The 25384-nt window shown below is 44.1% G+C and overlaps 1 protein-coding gene and 1 pseudogene across 1 annotated transcript in view; both read left to right on the forward strand.

The window, feature by feature from the left end:
• The first annotated feature begins 627 nt into the window (after positions 1 to 627).
• Positions 628 to 11254, forward strand: LOC147012768 (uncharacterized; annotated as a pseudogene).
• A 1315-nt stretch (positions 11255 to 12569) lies between these two features.
• The window catches only part of LOC147012769 (choline transporter-like protein 4), a 58302-nt gene continuing 45487 nt past the window's right edge, over positions 12570 to 25384 (forward strand). Inside the window, exons 1-3 of the mRNA XM_085853947.1 lie at positions 12570 to 12857; positions 14348 to 14396; positions 25271 to 25344. Coding sequence (XP_085710073.1) covers positions 12797 to 12857; positions 14348 to 14396; positions 25271 to 25344 — 184 coding nt within the window. The 5' untranslated portion in view covers positions 12570 to 12796. The remainder of the gene's footprint in view (positions 12858 to 14347; positions 14397 to 25270; positions 25345 to 25384) is intronic.

Consider the following 25384-nt stretch of genomic DNA (forward strand, 5'->3'; position numbering starts at 1 on the left):
GGCCTGGGGAGTCATGGATTCACTGGATCATGAGGTGTGGCGCTGCCGGTACCTGTGCGGGAGGACGAAAGTCCGAGTCTTCAGGTCCTTGGTACTTCCAGTCTTGCTCTATGGGTGCGAGACTTGGACTCTGACCAAGGATCTGAGATGGAGACTTAATTCCTTTGGTACCAGGTCTCTTCGGAGAATCCTTGGCTATCGCTGGTCGGATTTTGTGTCCAACGAGCGGTTGCTGAGAGAGACTCGGATGAGATTTGTTACCTGCATAGTCCGTGAGCATCAGTTGCGGCTGTATGGACATGTGGCTCGTTTTCCTGACTCTGATCCTGCTCACCAGATTCTCTCAGCGAGGGAGTCTCATGAGTGGAGGAGGCCAGTGGGTCGACCACGTGCCTCATGGTTGCAACAGGTTGACCATCATCTCAAGGAGATGGGGATGGGCCTGGCATCTGCCTGGGGGATGGCCAGACGGAGGCCCCTGGAGTACCGGCGGAAAGTGGACGCAGCGACGTGCTGTTCTGGCACATGCTCCCATACCTGACCTGACCTGTGTCATTGCAGATCCTGCTGATGGTGGTGGTTGCTGGTGAACAGAAGATACCTAGTGGAACATTGAACAACTTGACCATGTCCAAGAGCTTCCAATTGGTTGGCCTTGAGCGTCCTGTCCCATCAACATCAACGCACCCAACTCAGACTAACTGGAAGCTGTGTATCATTTGCCAAGAGGATAAAGCAGAGTCTCTGACATGTCCTTCACAGTCCAAGCAAAAAGACTCTGGGAGTGGGTTCAGTTCACTCACAGACAATTTGATCAGATTCAGTGAGCTTGGACAACTTCCAGGAACACGTCAGTTGGAAAGACTCAACAAAGGGTATGGCATTGAAGTGGCCATGGTTGCAAACAATGCTTTGTACCATCAAACATGCAAGCTCAAATATAACAATACAAAACTGCAAAGGGCAGAAAAGCAAACACTCATGACAGAAGGAGAGATCCATGACGTACCAGATGCTTGCTAATGCACCAGATTTCATTCAAGATCATCCAGTTCAGAGAAGGCCCAAGAAGCCCAGTGTTTCTTATGCAGACAACCTACAGGAACCGATGGTGTTCACGAAGTTGCAACATTTCAAATGGACAGTAAAGTTCGAGACTGGGCAGCCATTCATGAAGATACAGAACTGCTCGGCCGACTCAGTGCCGGGGACATGGTCGCCCAGGACGCCAAGTACCATAAGAAGTGCTTATCAGTGCTGCACAACCGTGTTAGAAAGGCCCAGTCTGAGGGACCCAAGTACAAAGACAAGGAGCGAGAAGTATCACGTATTGTCTTCGCCGAACTGGTCCTCTACATAGAATAAGCTAGGCTAGATGAGGAGACAGCACAGGTGTTCAAGTTAGCTAATCACGTAGAGCTCTATCAGTCCAGAATGGAACAGCTCAGGGTTAAGCTCGACACAAGGGTCCACTCCACACGACTGAAGCAGAGACTCCTTACCCAGATCCCTGACATGTGCACACACACAAAGGGGAGAGACGTCCTGCTGGTATTTGAAGAAGACGTTGGGGCTACTCTCATCAAAGCCTGTGATCTGGACAGTGATAATGATGTAGTCCATCTTGCACGTGCTGCACAGACCGTGTGCCGCCACATGTTTGAAGAAGCTGAGCCCTTCAACGGATTCCCTGAAGGATGCCAAGGAGAATCTGTGCCATCACTGCTGCTTGCCCTGGTGAGCATGGTCCTAGAGGGTCCCGGCATTAAGGATCAGATGGCAGACACAACCCCTGCAGCACTTGCCATTGCCCATATGCTGAAGTTTAACTGCATCAAGCACAACCGGGCACATCGCACCACAGGACCCGTAACTGCCAGGCACAGTGCTGCACAGGAGACCGCAGTTCCCACATACGTAGGGATGATGTTGCATGCTCACACACGGAAGAGGGAGTTAGTAGACAGGTTGTCACACCTGGGCATGAGCATCTCATATGCCCGTGTTGTTGAGCTCTCGGCTCAGATGGGGAACAGTGCCTGCCAACAGTTTCACAGAGAAAAAGTGGTCTGCCCCCCAAAGATGCGCAGCGATGTCTTCACAACATCAGCCATAGACAATATCGACCACAATCCCAGTTCAACAACAGCGAAAGAGTCCTTCCATGGTACAGCCATCTCCCTCCTCCAGCACCCCTCTTTCACTGGCGAAGGAGTGGACTGAAGCATTGTAATCGTTGGTGGATCGAGAGATGCTAGCTCGAAGATGGTCGGCTACTTGCCACACTACTATACTGATGATTTGGTTGAGAAAAAAAAGTTAAAGTGGACTAATTAGTCTTATCGTTGCGTTCATAGCACATGACCTATGAGCTATTCATGGTCCTAGAGAGTCCAGTTGAGGACCACTAAACATAGAGAGAAAGTGAGGCAGTCCTGAGTCCCCAGTCACTACCAGCATGAAAAACCTGTCTGTTCCAGCTACTAGAGTGGTTTCCTTGACCAGAGATGACTTCAAGGAGCAGACTGAGGAGGAATACCTGTGGCAAGAGCACACAAGGCGGCTCCTAGAGGACAACACTGGACATACGAGAACATATCGTGGTCAGCATTTCATGCCATTCGCCAGCCGCCGTTATCTCGAACCATCAGCCCCACTGCCCTGCTTCCATTATTCCTTGACAGTGCCCACACAGTGGCCATGATCCGGCACTCCATGGATGTGGTGAATAATGCTGTAGAACATGTGCATCCTGGCCAGACACCTGTTGTCACCTTGGACCAGCCACTGTTTGCCTTGGCAAAGCAGATTCAGTGGAAGTGGCCAGAGAAGTATGGTGAAGAAAAGATGGTAGTGATGTTTGATGGGCTCCACATCGAGATGGCCGCCCTGAAGATGCTGGGCGACTGGCTGGAGGAAGTGACTGGGTACAAGCCTTAGTGCAAGCTGAGATTGCAACGCCAGGGACAGCCGACTCCTTCCTGCGAGCTGCCCACGTCACCCGCACAAGAAGAGCTCATCAAATCACTGCAGCAGCACTGCACATCCTGCAACACTGTACGTATGAACGCCACTGTATGACGTATTTTGATGATGCAGAAGACCTGCCTGAGTTCGAAGAATGGTGTCACCAGAGAGCAGAAGACATTCCCAACTTTCAGTACTGGGCAACTGTGCTGGAACTAGAGATGTTGGTACTTGTCTACGTGCGTTCTCTGCGGCAGGTTTCATTCACAATGTACCTTGATGCCATGACGGAACTGGTCCAATGGTTCCATGTCTTAGACCACACACACTATGCCAGGTGGGTCCCTGTTCACCTGAGGGGCATGAATGCACTCCCAACGAAGCACCCAGATGAAGCTGGAGAATTTATGGCTGGCAACTTCACTGTACAGAAGACGAAGAACGTGTTCTCTTCGATCCCAATCGACCAGGCACATGAACAGAACAACACATGCATCAAAGGAGATGGTGGAGCAGTTGGCCTCACTGATAACCCAAGTGCCCTGTGGCATTGGATGATTGCTGGGCCAGAAGTTGCCAGGGCCATAGAAGAGTTCCAAGATGGCCGTCAACACTGGGAGAGGCGAGAGGACACACGTCATCACGACCAGACACCAAGTGTGCAAACCTCTTCAGCCAAGGATGTCCGTGCCCTTGTCAGCGTCATAGAAGAGCTTGGCAACCCCTTTGAGGAAGAGAGCATGGATCTGGTTGTCCTTGACACAAAGGAAATTGCAGGTCCTGCTGCAGTTGAGAATGTCAGGAATGTGAAGAAGATTGGCCAAGAGCAGTTCCAGGCTTTCACCAGAGAATTCCTGGTGGAAAGGACCAAGCCAATTGATGATGCAATTCGTCGGAACAAGCTGAAGGTGTTGAGCACTTCCACCCCGAGAAGTGTGAGCAAAGGGAAACAGCAGCTGGCCTCTCTCAGGAACGACGTGGCACTTTTCTCATGGCTCCACATCGGTTGCCAGACGAGGGATGGAAACCTTGAAGAATTCTTTCGTCATGAGAATCAAGCGTGTCATCCAGCTCTCTCCGATGGAGAAAGTCTCCATCTAGGTACGAAGAGTGATCTCAAATGCTTTGAAGAGTTCTCCAATGCCCAATCAGAGGCTCCTGATACTACCAGCCTAGTTCTGTATGGGGCAGTCATTGTCCAGATGCAGAAGCCTGCGGTAGCTAAAAACTTTGATGACTATGCCCAGGATGTCTTCATACCGTACCTGTCAACAAAGCTTCAGACTGTGTCACGCCTGTACCTGGTCCGGGACTGCTACGTTGCTGATTCACTGAAAGGCAGTGCAAGATCAAAGCGTGGAAAAGGAGTGCGTAGACGCGTGATCGGAGCAGCAGTTATACCTGGAAACTGGCAGAACTTCCTCTGGGTGGACACCAACAAGACCAAGCTGTTCAAGTTCCGATCAGAAGCTATCTTTAGGTGGTTTGACCAGGATGACAAGCAGCTGGTTATCACTGATGGAGAGGCAGTCCTGAGCAACCACAGCTGCTAGACCTGGCCTTGCTCACCCCATGCAGCCATGAAGAAGCTGACAGTTGATTGTTGTTGCATGCACCCATGCAGCCAACCATGGTCACCACAAGATACTGATCAAGACAGTTGACACCGATGTTGTGGTGTTGGCTGTGTCAGTGGCCCAGGGACTGCAACCAGAAGATGAACTGTGGCAAGCATTTGGCACTGGGAAGAGCTTTCGGTACCTGGCAGCCCACGAAATAGCAGCTAGCCTAGGACCAGAGAAGGCACAGGCACTCGCAATGTTTCACACTCTGACTGGGTGTGACACTGTATCTAGCTTTGCTGGACATGGTAAGAAGACTGCTTGGACAATCTGGACCGTTCTGCCAGAACTTACAGACGCACTGCTGATGCTATCCTCTGCACCAAGTGGCATACCAGACGACGTCATGCACACCATCGAGAGGTTCGTCATATTGCTCTATGACAGAACCAGCACGTGCAACGACATTGACAAGGCCCGGAAGAAACTCTTCGCGAAGAAGAACAACGTGCAGCTGATCCCGCCAACAAAGGCAGCTCTGGAGGAGCATGTGAAGAGGGCGGCCTACCAAGGAGGCCATGAGAGAGAGAGAGAGAGAGAGAGAGAGAGAGAGAGAGAGAGAGAGAGAGAGAGAGAGAGAGAGAGAGAGAGAGAGATAGAGAGAGAGAGAGAGAGAGAGAGAGAGAGAGAGAGAGAGAGAGAGAGAGAGAGAGAGAGAGAGAGAGAGAGAGAGAGAGAGAGAGAGAGAGAGAGAGAGAGAGAGAGAGAGAGAGAGAGAGAGAGAGAGAGAGAGAGAGAGAGAGAGAGAGAGAGAGAGAGAGAGAGAGAGAGAGAGAGAGAGAGAGACAGAGACAGAGAGAGAGAGAGAGAGAGAGAGAGAGAGAGAGAGAGACAGAGACAGAGAGAGACAGAGACAGAGAGAGACAGAGAGAGACAGAGACAGAGAGAGACAGAGACAGAGACAGAGACAGAGACAGAGACAGAGACAGAGACAGAGACAGAGACAGAGACAGAGACAGAGACAGACAGAGAGAGAGAGAGACAGAGAGAGAGAGAGAGACAGAGAGAGAGAGAGAGAGAGAGAGAGAGAGAGAGAGAGAGAGAGAGAGAGAGAGAGAGAGAGAGAGAGAGAGAGAGAGAGAGAGAGAGAGAGAGAGAGAGAGACTTTGGACTTTTGTATCTTTTTATTATAAAAATAGAAAAGAAAGCCCCCAAATGGGAGTTACATTTTCATTTCAGAGAAAGAAAGAAAACCAAGAAACAATTTCTGAAGAAAGGAAAGGATGAATCGGGTGGATTATATACAGAACATTTCACAAAAGGACAAACATTCCTCTCGGACTTTCCAAATAACTTCTTTAATACACCATTTTGATTCGAACTGCGGTAATCTTCCCGTTACTGAAAAGAAAGCAAAATCCAATTTAACACGACTTATTACAAGGTTTTGGAACAAAAACAAAGCATCTTCATCATTTACTCCAACACCATCAAGTTTTCTTTTCCTTGACTTATTTACTGCCATCTTTGCCTGAGCAAGCAGGAAATTGACTAACACAGCATTGGAATTTTTGTGTGGGATATCCAATCCGTAGATGAACACACAAGTGTTAAAAATCAAACCAAACCTCACAAAACAATTCCGAAGTTAAATAAATAAAGGTGCCAACCATTGGCATTCAACATAGATGTGAAAAAGGTTTTCAGATTTCTTACAAAAAGGACATTCATCGAAAAGCAGATTTGAAAAACGGTGTAACAAGTGATTAGAAGGAAGGATCCTGTGAACTAGTCTCCATTGGAAGTCACCATGTCGTGGTGGTACAAGAGGGTGATAAAAACCTTTCCAGTTAGGAAAATAAGGGGGAGAACAAGGTAAGAGGTCTCTCCATCGAACCTTCCGCTGTGTTATTTGCTGTTGCGAAAGAAATTTTACACAACCCAAATAAAGGTCTTTTGTTTGGGAAGGCCATTGAAGCCTCCATTAAAAGGGGGACAAGGAAGAGGACTGGCAAGAGAAAAAGCACATACGAGTTCAGGAAAGGTAGAGAGAGAAGGTATTCGATGTGCATTATGTTCATTGCTTTGGTGGTCTTGCTCCCAAGCAGGTGCGAGCTGTGTGCATGTCCAAAGCACACTACCTAATATGCGTGCCACGATTCGAGAGGATCGCACACCGACCAGGCTTGCCAATGCATCAGCTCCGATCCAGCTGCCGTTTGGGCTGAGAAGATCTGCAACAGATTTAACGCCCTTGTCGGTAAAGCGTTGAATAAAGCACCTATCAGCAGGCACATCATGGAAAAGGGAGTTGTAGAACAAAGGTTCTTCCAGAATCATCTGTTTCGTGTAAGAATGTGTTGCTCTTGTTTTGTCAGAGCTTGCCACGCATTTAGTATGCTCTGATAGAAACCAAAGAGGGGTGTATAGCATGCGAAGAGCAACCGAGAGTCGAAAGGCCATTAGCCGGCTATTTATGTCGACCAGGCCTTGGCCTCCATCGGTCAGTGGTAAAATGAGGACTCCAGGTCGCAGCCAGTGTTTTCCGTCCCAGAAAAAGGACACGAATCACTTCTGGAGCTGTTGAAGCAACACCGCTGGAGGATGTAGCACGAAGAACCTGTGCCATAAGGTGGAGGCCACCAGTGTGTTGATGACCAAGACCCTTCCACGATATGACAGTTGTGTGATCAGACCTTTCCATTTTTGCAGTTTACCCTCAACAAACTCGAGCAGACCAGCCCAATTCTTTGCGCCTGTGGTATTATTAACGAAGAACACTCCAAGGTATTTCACACCATCATTGGCCCATGACTGTGGAGCAGGAAGTCTTGGCGCCAAGTAGCACAATGGACCGAGCCAAAGGGCGCTCGTTTTGTTCCAATTTACTTTGGCTGAAGAAGCCTTTTCGAATAAGAATAAACAATAACGAACGATGTTAATGTCATTGATATCTTGTACGAATACACACACATCATCGGCGTATGCCAGTACCTTGATGGGCCGTTCAAGCTGGGACAAACTAAACCCTGTTAGTCTACAGCGCAAAGAAACCAGTAGGGGTTCGATGGAGAGAGCATAAACCAACCCAGAAAGAGGGCAACCTTGTCTAATTCCCCTGTTAACAGACAAAGGTGCAACAAGTTCATTGTTTATCTTAAGCACACTATAAATATTATTGTATAGTAACTTAATATAAGAGATGAAGGTTGAACCAAGTCCAAACCGCTCAAGTACTTCGAAAAGGTACCGATGGTCAACACGGTCAAAGGCTTTCTCCTGATCAAGGAAAAGAAGTCCTAAATCTTTAGGGTTTTCCTTGCACAGTTCAATGATGTCTCTCACAAGGGAGATGTCATAGATGGAACGTTTTGGGACACAGTCACATTGGTCTTCCTTCAACAACAAGGATAAATAAGGAGTAAGTCGTGATGCCAGGGCTTTTGAAAATATTGTTACAGTTGTGGAAATTCACAGGACACCATAAAGGATTCCCCAAGATCAGTTATATCGATAAGTGTGTGTTCAGATAGATTTCCCCACCGATGTCTAAAGGGATTTATTCGTGTACCCGGGCTGTGATCTTTGAGGTGGTATTTTTCTTTTGCTATCTTTATTTTGGACCAACTGCCTTTCACCCACCACAACCACAACCACAACCGCATCTCAACAAACCACACCAACCTCACTTCGGTTGTGGGTTCTTCACCCACAACCGCCAACATCGCCTCACTACCTTCGCCAGCAGCCGCCAACATCTCCTCACCACCTAACCACACAGCAAACATCGCCTCACCTTCATCCCCATTGCGCTGCCATCTTTGCGCCAGCCACGGCGAGTTCCCCATGAACAGCATCGCTGCCGACAGACACGGGGACTTCCTCGTGGAGCGGGGGTCGGTGATTTCACCCACATCCGCGTGGGCTGGTGATTCCTGCAATGTCCGCTTTGTTCGCGTTTTGTGACAATTTGGATCAGGATGCCAAAAGGGGCGGAGCCAGCGGCGGGGGGGGGTCAGAGGTGAGAGATCGGAGATCAAAACCTCGCCTCACTGATCCAATATAAGGGCACACAGAGACGCCAAGCGCGCAGTTGTGTGGAGTCGCATTGGGAGCTGGGTCAGTCTGGAGTCTGGAGTCTGCAGTCGGTGAGGAGCTGGAGAGAGCAGAGGAGACTGGAGCTAGGAACGCGGCCTGCGTGTCGTGCCGTGCCGAACTGTGGGTCGCTGGAGAGAGGCCGGAGAGGAGTCGCCAGCCAGCGGCATAACGGTCCGAGGTGATCGGGCCTCGGGACAGTCCGAGTGACGCTGAGGAACGGGCAGGCTCGTAAAAGAGCATCAGCTCTAAAAGAGCAAAGGCCTGTTCATTCCTCTGAGGTATCGTCGGCTGGGCCCAAACCACCAGGCCGCACGACGAGGCCCGGTCCGCACGAACGAGGCCCGAGGGGATGGGGAGGGATGGGGAGGGATGGGGAGGGATGGGGAGGGAAGGGATAGGGATGGGAAGGGAAGGGGAGGGGAGGGGAAGAGATGAACCGAAGGGCAAACCGTGAAATAACAAGTAGAAGGAAACAAAGGAAAGGAGGTGAAAAACGATGCGAAAGGGGATAGAAAGGCGAAAAAACAGGGCTGATCACAGCTCACCAAGATCACACAGCTGCCATGACACTCCACTTGACTCACCAACAGCCAGCAGGGGGGGAGAGAGAGAGAGAGAGAGAGAGAGAGAGAGAGAGAGAGAGAGAGAGAGAGAGAGAGAGAGAGAGAGAGAGAGAGAGAGAGAGAGAGAGAGAGAGAGAGAGAGAGAGAAAGAGAGGGGGAGAAGGGAGAGAGAGGAGGGAGGGAGAGAGAAAAAGAGAAGAGAAGGAGAGGGCAAGGGGAGAAGAAGAAGAGGGTAGATGGAGGGAGAGAGGGAGGGAGGGAGAGAGAGAAGAGGAAGGGAGGGAGGGAGAGAGAGAAGAGGAAGGGAGGGAGGGAGAGAGAGAAGAGGAAGGGAGGGAGGGAGAGAGAGAGGAAGAGGAAGGGAGGGAGAGAGAGGAGGAGGAGGGAGTGAGAGAGGGGGAGAGAGAGGGACGAGAAGGGAGAGGGACGAGAAGGGAGAGGGACAAGAAGAGAGAGGGACGAGAAGAGAGAGGGATGAGAAGAAAGAAGGGGAAAAAAGGCTTGAATGGAAGGGTGACTTTTCTTTCATGCAGATCGCCATTTTACATGGCCTCCTTCTTGATTGGCAACTTTCATTTTTATGCCGTCGTCCTTTTTGGGTCATCTCTTCGAGCATGACCTAATAATATGGGTGTTGATGTCCTTCGATCCGTCCGTCCGTCCGTCCGTCCGTTCACAATGAAGTTGAAGTGGGAGATCTGGTCATTCGTGATGCTGATAGAGGTCAATGAGATGTACACGATGGTACGACTTTCAACGTCACCGAAGGTCAAGGTCAAGGTCACAAGGCCTTTGAAGTTGCGAAAATGACGATTTTCAAATTCTATGTCCTCCGCCATTTCTCAAGCGATCTTGAATTTGATGGTAGCATATGAATCTATGGGACTACATCTAAATTTGGTCAGGCCGGACTTTCGATATTCACTTTCGTTTTCATGTCACGTGACTTCAAAGTTGGCAAAAAATGCGAAAATGACGATTTTCAAAATCTATCTCCTACATTTCTCAAGCGATCTTGAATTTGATTGTGGCATATGAATGTATGGGACAATATCTAAATTTTGTCAGGACAGATTTTCGAATTTCGCTTTTGTTTTCGTGTCACGTGACTTCAAAGTTTGCAGAAACTGCCCTACCTTCAGGAGGCTATATATTCTCTACTGGGCATGGTAAAAGTTAGTGAATGGTGTCATTGCATAGCAGCTGACCTTGTCTTTCATGTCCATTCGAAAGAATACCGATATCTTCGAATACGTACACGTCACGTGACTTTGAATTTTGCGAAAACTGCTTCATGTAGTTGCAAAATGACGATTTTCAAAATCTATCTCCTCCTACATTTCTTAAGTTATCTTGAATTTGATTGTGGCAAATGAATCTATGGGACAATATCTAGAGTTGTTCAGGCTGGATTTTCGATATTCGCTTTCATTTTCGCGTCACGTGACTTCAAAGTTAGCCAAAAATCCCTCCTGACCCGAGAACACTACACCCTAGTAACAGGAACTCATGCTTGTAAAGGTCGTTCTCGTGCTTGGTATTCGTTAACTCTCGGTTTGTGACTCCTATTATACAATCTGCCTGCCTGCCCATAGCATAGCTTTTTAGGTACCCCCACTCACAGCCGAATGTCCCCACCAAATCGGCAAATCGCCATAGGCCTAGGTCATAGAAGCGATCAGAATCGAAAAATATCGGATGGCATATCGTTATGTGTTTAATATACGTCAAAGTGCTGGAAAACAATAGAGATCTCTCCATTGTTTTCCAGCACTTTGATATACGCCATCCTTCTTTTGACACGAATATTGATCGGCAGCCGACACGACGGGACAGGTGTCCAGTCATATGAAGTTTTTACGGTGTTGTTGTGTTTTTGATATTTCCGGTGTTTAGCACTGCTTCGTCAAATAATCGCCATGTGCGATTGCGATATTTCCGGTTTCCTTCCTTGTTTATCTTGTGTCGTACACATATAAACATTATTCCTGAATATAGTGCACAGTCATCGGTTGTCTTAGTCATCGGTTGGTCCATGGAGTCTACTGGAATATTCTGAACTGAACGAACAGAACTGTGGATAGTAAGAGCGAGTAGTGTGGCGTCGTCAGTGTTGTTGTTGCACTTTTTATAAGAGATTGGAAAACAAAAAGGCTAGGCCTACGTATCTACCCATCAAATCCACTGACTGACTGGTTTGTGTCGTAGTTGTCTGTCTGCCATTTGCTACTGTACCTACCTACTCTACTACATAGAGCGATAGTGATTATACCACCTACTTCTACAGACTCTTGGCCATCTACCTACTGGACATTATTTGACGGACTCGTTTCTCGCAGAGATGACAGTCACTCCCGCATGGGTGTATTTTATATTTATACATTTTCCGCCGAAAGTGCAAAAGTTTCAAAACCCGAAATGTAAACGTCGGCGTTTATTTTCAAAATATAATTTCGTGCACGCGCGCCAAAATGCCGAGTCATCTTTAACCAAACTGCACAGTTCGAGCTGCGCAGTCGTCTTCGGTCATAACTCAACATTGAGAACTTGTGGTATTATAGAGATGACCATCACCCCCCACACGGGGGTAATTTTTCTTGTTTGTTATTGAATTGGTGACTGTATTCACATATCCTCAAGCTTAACAGCTTATGGGACACCGCTCAAATTGGACGAACTCATCAACCTTTAGTGGTCAGTCAGTAGAAGTCGATGACTCGATTTTCTATGAGGCAACCACCTTATTTAACTTCTCCAAATGCAGACCCTGTAAAAAAATTCCTTTGTGGGAGGGAAAGGGATGAGAGGAAGGACCAGGCGTTGCCCGGCAACGCTGGCTACCTTTACTAGTCATGTATATATATATATATATATATATATATATATATATATATATATATATATATATATATATATATATATATATATATATATATAATTATACATATAGACATACACTCATAAGCTCCATTATATTAAGATTTCACTCTGATATTAAAAAATTATTTACAATCATCTGAAGGTCATGGAGCAACTTCAACACATCTGTCCCAATGAAGGACGAAGACACCAACCAATATCAGTGTACTTTTACATGAACTACAAAGACGTTCATCGACAATGGATGAACTCGCACGCTGTGTGTGGGATTATGAATTATATTCTTCACCGGCAAAATTTCCTGAGCCCGGGGTTCGGATAGAAACACGAGCAGACATTGAAGCCGTTTGTCTCTCATTGTTTCTCATGTGAAAAAAAACAACAATGCTCGGTGTCGTTGTACTGTCTGTCACACGATAGAAAACGAGTTCTTCCAGTTCAACAGCAATCTTCAAACACACCCACACCTCTAATATAAGCTGTCTATCCTGGCTTGGAATCCTGACCCTGCCAGCATTCGGATGGACGTTAAAGGGCCGTCTCGTCTGCCAGCATTCAGTGGTCATCGTTAAAGAAGAAGAGGAATAAGGATAGCAATCTTCAAAATACTCATCGACATTCGTGTGCCGGTGTGTTTACCTGTATTACGTCACGAGGGGCGGGTGATTACGTGCTTCGTGGTGCGCGTGAAGGACGTGTGCGAGATATCACCCTCCTCATCGAGAAATGGGTGCGAGCAAGAGTAAGAAGGAGAATCAGGGCGACGGAGAGCAACCACCTTCATACGGTGAGCCACGTGTACATCTTATTTATCAGTCTCTGGGATTGAGAGAGAGAACACCTGAGATTTATGTCTTCACCTGAGTTGAGAAAAACTTATTAAGTGGACTTCACTAGTTAGTTTGACTCGCTGTGTGTTGGCACAACAACTTCGAATGGTCATATTCAAAAGTACAAGGTTCTTGCGAGTCGTGTTCAAGGTTGTTATTCAGTGTCATCGGGATAACCTCAGGGATTTGTCACACTAATACGGAAAGCTAAATAATGGCCGACCGCTGACTTGCATTCCTGCAAGGCAGTGTGTGTGTGTGTGTGTGTGTGTGTGTGTGTGTGTGTGTGTGTGTGTGTGTGTGTGTGTGTGTGTGTGTGTGTGTGTGTGTGTGTGTGTGTGTGTGTGTTGGAGTTAAATCTCATCTATATGATTTAATAAACAGGAATTAATACCAGCGTGTGACCCGTGTGAAAAGGTCCTGACTCTGCCAGGTCTTCTATTAAATAAATAAATAAATAAATAAATATATAAAACCCCCTGTGGAGTCGTCTGTTTATAACGTATGCAAATATTGTGCATTATCTTTTGAGCAGAACTTTTTACACCTCCCTAGCCCACCCAGCCCCTTCTCTGAACATTGACTGCACACAGGCCCCTCTCCTCACTCCTTGCTCTCTCATCATATACTTCCACATTCACCTACCAACCAAGCTTACCATCCAACTCCCATTGTCCTCCCTTATCTTACTACTTTCAAATTTTATTTTCTCATTTTAATCCCCTCCGTGTTTACGATATAAATACAGGGACCCTATCGTTATTAACTCAGAACACAAGCCTGGTGTTGGCTTCGTGGTTAGGGTGGTGGCTTGGGATCCTCAGGTCCTGAGTTCAAGCCCCGTTGGCCGCTGAATTAAAATACACCAGGAGGTTGATTCAGCCTGCTATCCTTCTGAGGTTGGCAAAATGAGTACCAGTGTACTGGTAAGCGGGACACTGCATCAGCGGCATAGCTGGGTCCCAACCAATGATTCAACCAGCAGCCACAGGCTGCACTCACCAGAGGGATAACCCATAACACAAGTTGTATGTGCATTGTGGCAATTTTTCCCCAAAATTCTCGAAAACAGAACCTGCGAGACTTTCAAAGAAGCAAGTTTGAACCATACACCCACATTGGAATGGGGAATGACTATATCAGGTTGAAAAGCTCATTGTTTGTCTGTTACATCCCATACCTTGCAATGAAAGGAATATATTGTACTTGCTGTGAATTGCTCCGTTTCTTCCTCGTTGTTTTGTGTCCACTTACGAAGACTTGAAGCTCAAGTAACCAAGGGAATGTTAGGAGTTTTGCCATACAGTACAATCTTTTGAATGGAACTAGAGTATCTTTTCACGTGGAAACACATTTGATAAATTTGAAATTGTTGAAGTGACTGCAGAGAGCCCCCCCCATTGCATTGTTCATGTTCATGATGTCAAGTTTGTGTTTGTGTGTTTAGGAGAGCCCATCAAATACGACCCAGAGTTCCATGGACCTGTGAAGAAACGGTGAGGCTAACTACAGTTGTGGCTCAGCTCGGTGGAGAAAGACAAAACAAAATTGGGACCTTTTGTTCAGAACTGAACGGCACAATCGATAACCTCGAAAAACATCCGTACAAACATAAGTGGTACCTTTAAAAGAATGGCACAAAAAGAGAAAGCATAATGAAATGAGTTTGAACTCCTTTTGAACTTTCCAAACTGGTAAAATGAAATGGATTCAAAAATGTTTTTTTTATTAATGTTTTAAGTCGATCCTATTTCTCTCTTGCTTTATATATCAGATTTCTTGTTCCTTTTGCTTCAGGTATCAGTGGTTTATTTACTCCTATTGCTGTTGGTTTTAAGGTACAGAGGTCAAAAAAACTGGATGACAAAGGAAATATGGTCAACAAAGCAGAGGGGAACAAGTGTTCAAGGAGCATCCATACATATGTGGCAGCGTTTGTCCAGATGTATCTGGGATATTGATGGGCATGGAAGAGCTTTAACTTGAGGTTGTGGTCTTCCTGCTGGAGGACATGAGGTACAATACTGAAAGAATGGAGGGAATAACATAACGCGATATACTTGGAAGGGTGGTTACAGGAGAGGGACGACAGACTGAAGGTGAGCAGGAAGCTTAGCATTGGAGAGGATAACATGGTATGAGTTTCAGCATGGACTCGGGCAAGTTTTCCTCAGGATCTCAGGGGTGGCAGAGATCAGAAAGAATGAAAGATTATATATTAAGAAGAGCAAACAATAATGGATGAGGAGTAAGGAAAAGACAAGACAGGTGATGAGAAAGATTGAAAGAGAAGTGGAAAATGACAGTAATGACCACCAAACCTGCCTGTGGTGAGGAGGAGCACACCTCCAGCTGAATTACAGGACGTGTGCGTTTTTACTAATGCCTATTCTAGGTGGTCCAAAAATTCAAATATGATGTTAGTTTAATCACTAACAATGATTGAAGACGTACTTCCTGAAGATGAGGAAGACGCAAACTTGAAAATTAATGATTAGCATGAACCTTTGGTTGGTACACAGACAGTTGGCCTGCTGGGCGTTCCCATCTGAACACACACAATAAAACATAACTTTTGGTTAAAATTCCACATATTTTCCATTTGATTATTGTCTTATGGTCCTTTTATTATTCATGGCTGGTGTTGGCTTAACAGTTAAGGTGGCTGGCTTTAGATCTTAGGATTTTGAGTTAGAGCTTGAGTTATTTGAGTTAAAATAACACCAGTTGGGTTGATTTAGCCAATCATCTTAACTGCGAATTGCTCTGTCAAAATGAGTACCAGCTTACTGCCTCAGTGGCAGAGCCTTGCTTCCAGAAATGATGCAACCAGCAACGACATATCCAGCAACTTCTAGAAAGTGATGCAACCAGGCTGCATATGAAACAACATATAATTCATGTCAATTATATATTTCCGCCATTCTTCTACAGACGCATTAATTTTATAAAAGCAAAAATACAATGATATATACATATATATATATATATATATATATATATATATATATATATATATATATATATATATATATATATATATATTTGAAGATTCTCGCCTGTTCGGCGTGCACACGACCTTTTCAACCCAATCCAGGCCGCGCGTCCACCGAACGCGCAATCCAGTCGAAGCTTCCAGATCAACGCCGAAACGCAGCTATGGGTGTTGTTAACCACACCATAGATCAGCCAACGCTTCTGTCCATGCGTTCCAGGGTTGATCGCCGAATTATCGATGTACCTAATTATTCACGCAGACAGAAATGCCGGGGATCTACACATCAACGGTGCCTGCACGAAAACGAGCCGCTTAAGCAGCTCGTTCCGTTTATGATTGCCGAGCGGTTATATATCACCAAGCCCCGTTGGACCAGATGTACGTTTTATCGGCTTATAAACAGCCAGCTAGCATTCCAAACGCTCCATGGCAGTCAATGTGAGGAAGGGACACAACGAGCAGGTGACATTTAACAATGGGGAACATTTATTTCCATACACAGGCATGCAATGAATGGGGGGATGGGGGGGGGATGGGGAAAAAGACACGAGCAAAAACCTACAGCCGAGTTCTACTATGAAATGTAAAGAAAATACAACACAGGCACTTAACAGTTTCCTACGGGCCCACGGACACACGTACGCACACACACACACACAAGAAATGGTGGCTGATGCCTTTAATAAGGACTTCAACTCAGAGGACAGATGAGCTGAAACCCAGAACCTATCTCGAACCTCTCCACCTTGTGTGGTCTTCAAGCTGCTCGGACCCGGGCTCCAGCGAGAGCGAGCTGGATCCAATCACCATGAGCCGCGATCCTTCCGGAGCTCCAGCGAATCCAAACATGTGCTGGTGAGACGAGGCGCCGATCCTTCCCGTTGATGCGTCGCTTCCTCGAAGAACCACCTCCAAGATGAGGCCAAGGAGTCGCACTAAGCCGGAAGCCAAGTGGAGAACAAAGAGCTCCGAGCCGAGAAACCAGCTGAACTCTCTTCCGATGAACAAAGCCTCTCACAACACGAACCAAGAACAAGAAGCAACCACCAGCAGCTCGAGCTGAGCAACCAGCTCAACTCTCTCCCAATGAACAAAGCCTCTCACAACATGAACCAAGAACAAGAAGCAACCACCAGCAGCTTGAGCCGAGCAACCAGCTCAACTCTCTCCCAATGAACAAAGCCTCTCACAACACGAACCAAGAACAAGAAGCAACCACCAGCAGCTCGAGCCGAGCAACCAGCTCAACTCTCTCCCAATGAACAAAGCAGCTGACTCTCTTCGACGAACCAAGCCAGAGCCCAAAAAGCGAACCGAGCCAAGCAGAACCCGAAGGCCTGCTGAAAAGCCAAGCCGAAGCAAAAAGCTCTCCAAAAAGCCTCAACCCTCTCCAAGCAGAAGCCGAAGCTAACTGAACCAGCCCAGCCAAGCCAAGCAGAACCCGAAGGCCTGCTGAAAAGCCTTCAAAAAGCCTCCAGAAAGCCTCGACCCTAACCCGAGCCAAGCAGAAGCTGAAGCTTACTACTGAACCAGCCCACTCTCCCAAACAAAGCAGAGGATCTCTTCCTTATCCTCCTCCGCCCTCCCCCCTCCCAGCGTGACTCATCCCCTCGTGCCCGCACAACCGTGGGTGGGAGGGAGTTGCTTATGTCATGAATCACGGGACGGGAGGGCTCTTCTTCCTCTTCCCAGAAGAGGGGGAGGGTCGGCTTCCTTTGTGTTGGGATCGCTCCCTAACGATTAAATTAAATCACAGCGCACTTAATCGATTTCTGCCCATTAAACAATGGAGGTAAGCTATCTATAGAACATGCACTTATCGACATATCTGAGCTAAAGGAACCTGTATGTTGAGTGCGATCGAATTCCAAATTCGTAACAATATATATATATATATATATATATATATATATATATATATATATATATATATATATATATATATATATATATATATTCGCAGTGGTTCGGGCAGCGGCTTGGGATCCAAGAGGTCCTGAGTTCAAGCCCCGTTGGGCCACTGAATTAATACACCAGGAGGTTGACTCAGCCTGTAATCCTTCCGAGGTCGGCGAAATGAGTACCAGTATACTGGGCCGGTATATACCCCGGTTAAAATAGGTGTACCATATCCCTGTGTCGTAAGAGGTGACCAGGGTTGTGTCAGGAAGGGCATCCGGTGTAAAACATGTGCCAAATCACTATGCGGATCATACGGATGATCCGCTGTGGCGACCCCCAATGGGAGCAGCCGGAAGAAGAAGATATATATATATATATATATATATATATATATATATATATATATATATATATATATATATATATATATATATATATATATATATATATACATATGGTGGCTATAAAGTCTGTAAACATCGGCGAATGTACATTATAAATGGTTTATTTATATTACAAGACATGATATGTTCAATGACATTACATGACATGTTCAATGTGTTGTCCCTCATGAGAAATGCACAGTTCAATGCACTGTTCTGGGGTATGCTGAAGGCGCAGGTTTATTCAGTGAAAATCAGACACAAATCATCTGAGGCAATGCATCATGGATGCATGTGCAGTGCTTGATGGAAATGCTGCATTTATGCACCTCGTTCATTGCTATTTTGCACAGCTCATTGAACATGTCATGTCATGTCATTGAACATATCATGTATTGTAATGTGATGTCAATAAACCATTTATAATGTATGTTCGCCTATGTTTACAGACTTTATGGCCGCCCTATATATTGACTGTTTTTGACGTTTGCAAGTGGTACATGCTTGTGAGCCTCATTGGTATGAATTGCTGTCTGTGCTATCACTGATGATTCACCAATAAGTGATGAAACTGGTCCGGTAGCTGAAGGGGTGTGTAGCATTAGGATTCTCATGTGTATGATGTGTGAACATCTTTATAGTTGTTGAGGAACTCTGGGAAGGGTTTGAAACAGCAGAGCGCTTATCTTACGTAGGTCTTCTTGGGTTGCTTTATGCAGCTTCTTCGGCTGGAGGAGTGTTCCCTCCTACACCTCTATTTCTTGGCTGCTTTCATATATACTATATATCCACACCACACTACACACACACATACACACACACACACACACACACATATATATATATATATATATATATATATATATATATATGTATATATATATATATATATATATATATATATATATATATATATATATATATATATATGTAGTGTGGTGTGGATATATAGGTATAGTGTAGGGCCATGTGTAATCCTGTATTTTTTCTTTGCCAACTGTTGTTTCTAATGTTTTTCGTGTTCTATGGACATCCTTCTAACAAAACAACGATGTTGGGAAGTTTTAAATGTATTATTTTTATGAATTTTAGACCCAAATTTGATAAGACCCTAAATTAGCTAAAAAAGCGTATACTGTTTTTTTTATTTTTTATTTTTTGTACATAAATGTAGCATGTGACACCTCAAAATGAGCCTCAGTCTCTACAAACACATGAGCATACTACTTTAGACATTTGATATAGATTTTAAGGCATTGTTAGCATACATAGATAAATATACTTTGCTTGGATGGTATGTAAACTTACTAACATCACTAACAATAAGCTGTATAATGTGGAATCATATACATATATCAAGTTAATATAATTATATGCTCATTCTTTTGCAGTGTATTTCAGGGAAAAACATGTTAAACTCTTGTTACCAAATATAAAATAGTTTGGGACAATTCCAGTATAGATCCAGATGGTTCGAAAGACATTATGTTGCACTTTTTATATAATACCTAAATGTATTAAGGGTCATATCATAAGTCTGCATTGCTTCCCTAAAGTACTTTCTTATGGTGGGTGGGTGAGTGGCTGGTTGGTCACAGAGGGGGGGGGGATGCATTGTTAAAAATCACTTCTCCCATTAGTCTAGAGGGGTGGGTGGTTCTAATCTAAATTGTATATGACAATACTTTAAGGAAGTGATGCAGTCTTAAAGCAAGGTGATTATTACAGAAAATTCACATTTGTGCATATATTCATGCAGTTTGTTGAAATGTGTTAAACAATGTACTAGTATTACACATTCTATACCTACCTACTATACTACACATTCTACTCTAATTACTACCACTCTAATATATGGTCATACTAATTAATTACTAGACGAGAGATTCTACACATCTAGCTGCTAACATTTAGTGTCAACATGAATGACATACACATAACTGGTTCTATTTATAGTAAATCACAAAGTTAATTTCAGTTTAATACTTTATAGTCAGTGGTCAACATCATCATCATCACTTTCAGTTTCATCATCACTGTCAATCATCAAATTGCCATGCAATTTTCCTGCTGTGGAGTACATGCTGTCGTATGATTTTGGCACAGTTGAATACAGTCTGTGTATCTTTATTCATATCAGTTTCAGCAGCTGCTGCCTGACCAACTGCCTTGTCCTTCATAGCTTTGGAACATATCATCTCTGGACAATTCTTGCATGGTTGACTGAACACCACATATGATATATTCTCCTGTATCTTGGACTTCAATTTGTTGAGTGTTATGTCCATATCAACTAACCCATACAATTCTAGGATGTCTTTGTATGCATCATGCAGTTTATGCATTGGTGTTATTTGTCCATCTGACAAAACAGTTGTTACCATATTGTAAAATTCGATATCAGCAGCTACTTGTTTTTCAGACTGTATGAGTCTGAGTTCAGGTTTCACGGTTGTATTTTTTCGCTTTGCATCTCGAAGGCATGTTGTGTGATATTTCAGATCAATTGCCCGTGCATCATACAGATTGATGGTTGTAATCTGACTTTCCAGTCATTATTGTCACTACTTGCAACAACATCATTTATCTCCTTGCCCATATTAAATGAACAGGCATCATGTAACTGCTCATTGGTATCATCCTTATCACAAAAGAAGCAAAGTTCCTTGTCATAGGATTTTGCAGATGATCTTGTAAATTGTTCTGAGCTGGAAGACTGTCCCTCACTTGTACATGTAGCTACTTTGGGTTTATCTGCAGTCTGCTTTTTGATGGCCGTCCTCCTTTGCTACGCTTTGTGATTAGGCTTGCATCACCCAGTGCCACACTTTTGTCATACCTTTTTTTTGCACCATCCAACATTTTTGAACTGACTGTGTCTCTGTAGCAGTTTCTGTGCCATGAAGCACCCCATTGTTTCAGCTGTTCTGCTGTAACACAACCTAGTCTGTTGCTGATTGATAGACATTCTGAATCTTGGTTACTGGCCCATTTCTGTATATGGTCAAGAAGGGTTTCATAAGACTCATCTTCAGGGTTTGTTACCAGATCTCCAGTTGCATTTTGGCACCTATTGCACAGTTTATAATCAATAGGTTCACATTTCTGCTGCTTTCTTGGTGGCTCTGCCATTTTCCTAAAACACAAACATATTCATGTTAGGAACCACCACCGCCCATGCAGTTAGATACATTCTATAATGCAGTTAATAATACATTATATTATATCAAAGTTTCTCAGCTTATCTGAAGAAATAATATCATATATAAATAATTGTATTTGTTCATTTAGTTTGTCAACATCTCCACCAGCAATCTGCATTACCTGAAAAACAATGGATTCTCCACAAATTGTTTCAGAATTAGTTTTTTCTAATTTGTTTATAATGATGGTTGATTGATGGATGGATGGGCAGATGATGCATCCATGGCAATGATATATGTGTATATAAGCTCTGCTGGTTGACTAATGTCAGCAGAGCTAAATGCATCCAAACAAATGACATCATGGATTTATTTGTCAAAGAATAAAATATTCTATTTGCATGTCTATATTTTACGCTATAATTGGGTATATCACTGGTTTCATAAAGTAGAATATTTTGCCTATTTTTGCAAATTTGTCCAAATATTTATTTTGTTGTTACTATAATAACTGAAAAGTGTCATAAATTGTTAAAGCTCATCATTCCAATCATTTTGATATGTCACATGATACACTTTACTTCTTAAACAAAACACTGATAGAAAATATACCCATTTTTTAAATGTTTTTGACGGTTATGCATTGTTTCGTTAAAAAAAGGCATTAAACTGAAAATGAAAACTTCCCAACATCTTTCATATCCTTTAGGGATGTCTAAAGGATACAAAAATGTATAGAAACAACAGTTGGCAGACCAAAAATGCGAACTCAGATTTTTCAACATATGACCCTACACTAGTAATGATGCACCACTAACTGTGATTGGAAAGGCCAGATTGTATTTGGAATCCACAAGTGCCATCTGCTGCATGGACGCATTATGTTTCACCCACCAATCACAAACAGCGAGTATCACCATTGTTAGTTAATAAGCTGTCGGGAGATGTACAAATGGAATTATTGATATGCTCTGAACTTGGACCAATGCCGTGATGACATCATCACAACAATGTCATGTTTGCAAACCCAGAAGGGCCTCTAACAGTACAATAATGTCAAAGTCAAAAACTGTCACCAAGCATATGAACAACAAAGCTCCCAACCAGTTTCGCCATTGTTGGGGCTCATCAGGGCAACACATCGCTGTTTCATCCACTTAGTAACTCTGTTGGTACACAAAACAGTTCTGGGGGCAGCCAGGAACAATTTGAATTTTAAAAAGGCTCTTCTGGTGAAACAGTTGCATAGGCTCGAGGAACCCCCTAATTTCACGAGATAGCAAGGCACATATCAAGTCCTATCACAGCACTTGCTGCATGACCAGTTCAGGGGTTCAATCTATTTATTAACATGCTTAGAATGGTCATGAATAAACGATTCAGCAGGATATATTGATAAAGGCCCGGTCACACCTTGACGTTTTAGCCAACGTATGCCGATTTTTGAATTTTTTTCTAAAAAGTTGGCACACGTTGAATACGTTATGGGTAAGTTTTGATAACATTGAGAGCACGCTGAAAAACACTGCCATACGTCATTGTACGTTGGCTTTAAACGTTGTACTTTTTGGTTGTCCTCAAATTTTTTCATGCTTGAAATTTCACGACGTATGCCGGCGTATGACTCACACGTTCCGCTACGCTGGCCACAAGTTGTATGCACGGTCTGCGATCGTTGACAGACGTCAACACATGCTCTTGTAAGTTAATCATAAGTTGAGACACGCTGAGGTAATGTTTAGCGTACCCGAAACTTATTTCTAACCTATGATTAACGTGTTGTTGGCACGTTACGCGATCGTTGCCACACATCGAAAGATGTTACTTTTAAGTTACTCATAGGCTGAAAGACGTCGGTATAATGGATCGTACTTGCGTCAGCGTCCACGGCCACAGCCAGGACACTTATTTGCAGCATTCTTCAAACTTTTCTTGGGCATGACGAGGATGTTCACACTTCGATGTCTAGCTTGGCTATGATTCCAATTGTCCATCGGCAGCGTCTATTTAAAATAGTCGAGTTTGAGCGTTTTTACACGTTCAGAAGAAACGCTTCAAATTTCCAAACCCCAGCGTCAAAAAACAAAGGCGAGTGACAGCAATTTAAATCGTTCATTGTAAACAATGAAAATAGCAGAGTGGTACTGTTTAAAAGTCGTTGAGTGTAAAAAAAAATCCAATTGTTGAGCGTAAGCGTCTACTTTCAATAGTGGGGTTTGAGCGATTTAGCACATTCAAAAAAAACGATTAAAATTTCCAAGCGCCAGCGTCAAAAAACAAAGGCGAGTGACAGCAATTTAAATCGTTCATTGTAAACAATGAAAATAGGTGAGTGGTACCGTTTAAAAGTCGTTGAGTGTAAAAAAAATCCAATTTTTGAGCGCAAGCGTCTACTTTCAATCGTGGAGATGCAGCCATTTAAATCGTTGAGTGGCAGCCTATGAACCTACCCATGGACACGCGGACGCAAGGAGGATCCATCATAACCCACACCCTCCCCCTCACACTCACCTACTACTGCCAACATGAACAAACTACTACTACTACTAATACTAATACTAATACTGATAGTGATACTGATACTGTTACTGCTGACATGGACATCGACTCAAAAAGGACTCGAAAAGGTTGGGTTCCCCTTTTATGAACACCATTTTTATATACCAATTCCCAAAACCGCTTGGAACACGTCTTTATATGGCAGTTGTAAGCTGGAAACACATTCATTTTTTTTTTTTTGTCGACCGGAAGACGTCATTGGAATACGTCTACATACGTCAATGTGTGTTGGGACTACGTAAAGAATTGGTTCAAAGCACGTCAAACATAAGTTAGAAATAAGTTTCGCATAAAAAAGACATTACCGCGACGTGTTTTGACTTATGAGTAGCTTATAAGTCGCCTTTGTGGACGTGTGTAAGCGTCCACATATCGTGTGTAAAACTTATCCCCATCGCATGCAGAACGTGTGTCATACGCCGAGTACGTCGTAAAATTTTGAACATGTTTAAAATTTCTTGACGTACTCTACTTACTACGACGTATGATAGCATACTTTAGCATTCTACTCACATATACCAAACTTACTCATACCGTATTTGACGTGCCCCCAACGTTTTAGACACATTTTTCTTAGGTCGGCATACGCTGGAAAGATCGCCAAGGTGTGACCGCGATGTTGACACTTCCATTTCTACGGCAGTTATGATTCGAATCGTTGTGCGTCAGCCTTTTAATAGGCTATGTCACGACATCGTCGGCGATGCGTGCAACGCGCTGTGCCTAAGTTAGACTGTCGTTGGGCATCGGTTGTGTAGGCCGACAACAGGTTCAGCATTCGTTGGTATAAGTTATCTATAACACAACGAAACGTTCTGTGTCCGTTACCAATGCGTTATACATAAGACCAAGTCGCTATGAATACGTACGAATCTTTAAAAAAAAACATCAAAAGTTCAACATAAGCCAGCGTTTTACCTACATTTTAATACGTTGCCATCGCTGGCAAAAACGTCAAGGTGTGACCGGGCCTTAAGTTCCAATAAGAGCGAAATCTGGATTGACAACTCTGTTTTCATTTAATAGAGTAATTTAATTTATTAGAGCTAGTTTCGAGTAATTAATTTGGCCAATATTCCGGCAATAGCTCAACCTATACTTTTCATCAAAAGACACCATGGGATCATTAACTCCCACTGACCAATGCTCTCAGACGGCTCACCTGGCTGCCGAGACGGGTCACCTGTGATGCAACATTCTGCCTGAGAAACACCAACTCGGCAGTTTACAGTACTGTAAAGTCTGATTTGGAATTGAATCCAGACACAACCTCTGAGATAACCTGTTGGTATTTTTTTTCTATTTGTAATGAATGCTAACAAAGGGTGTGAATTTAAGAGATTATCTGAAATATCTAATGCTTTGTATGTTTGTATGCTTCACAGGAGTTGTACAGACATCATTTGTCTTGTACTCTTTTTGACTTTCATCCTTGGTTACATCGCTGTTGGTGTCTTGGGTAAGGAAAAGGATCCATTCATTTCCTGCTGTGCTTGTGA

This window comes from Eptatretus burgeri, chromosome 14, assembly GCF_056783735.1.
Source record: "Eptatretus burgeri isolate ZD-2024b chromosome 14, Ebu_testis_v1, whole genome shotgun sequence".
Classification (NCBI taxonomy): domain Eukaryota; kingdom Metazoa; phylum Chordata; class Myxini; order Myxiniformes; family Myxinidae; genus Eptatretus; species Eptatretus burgeri.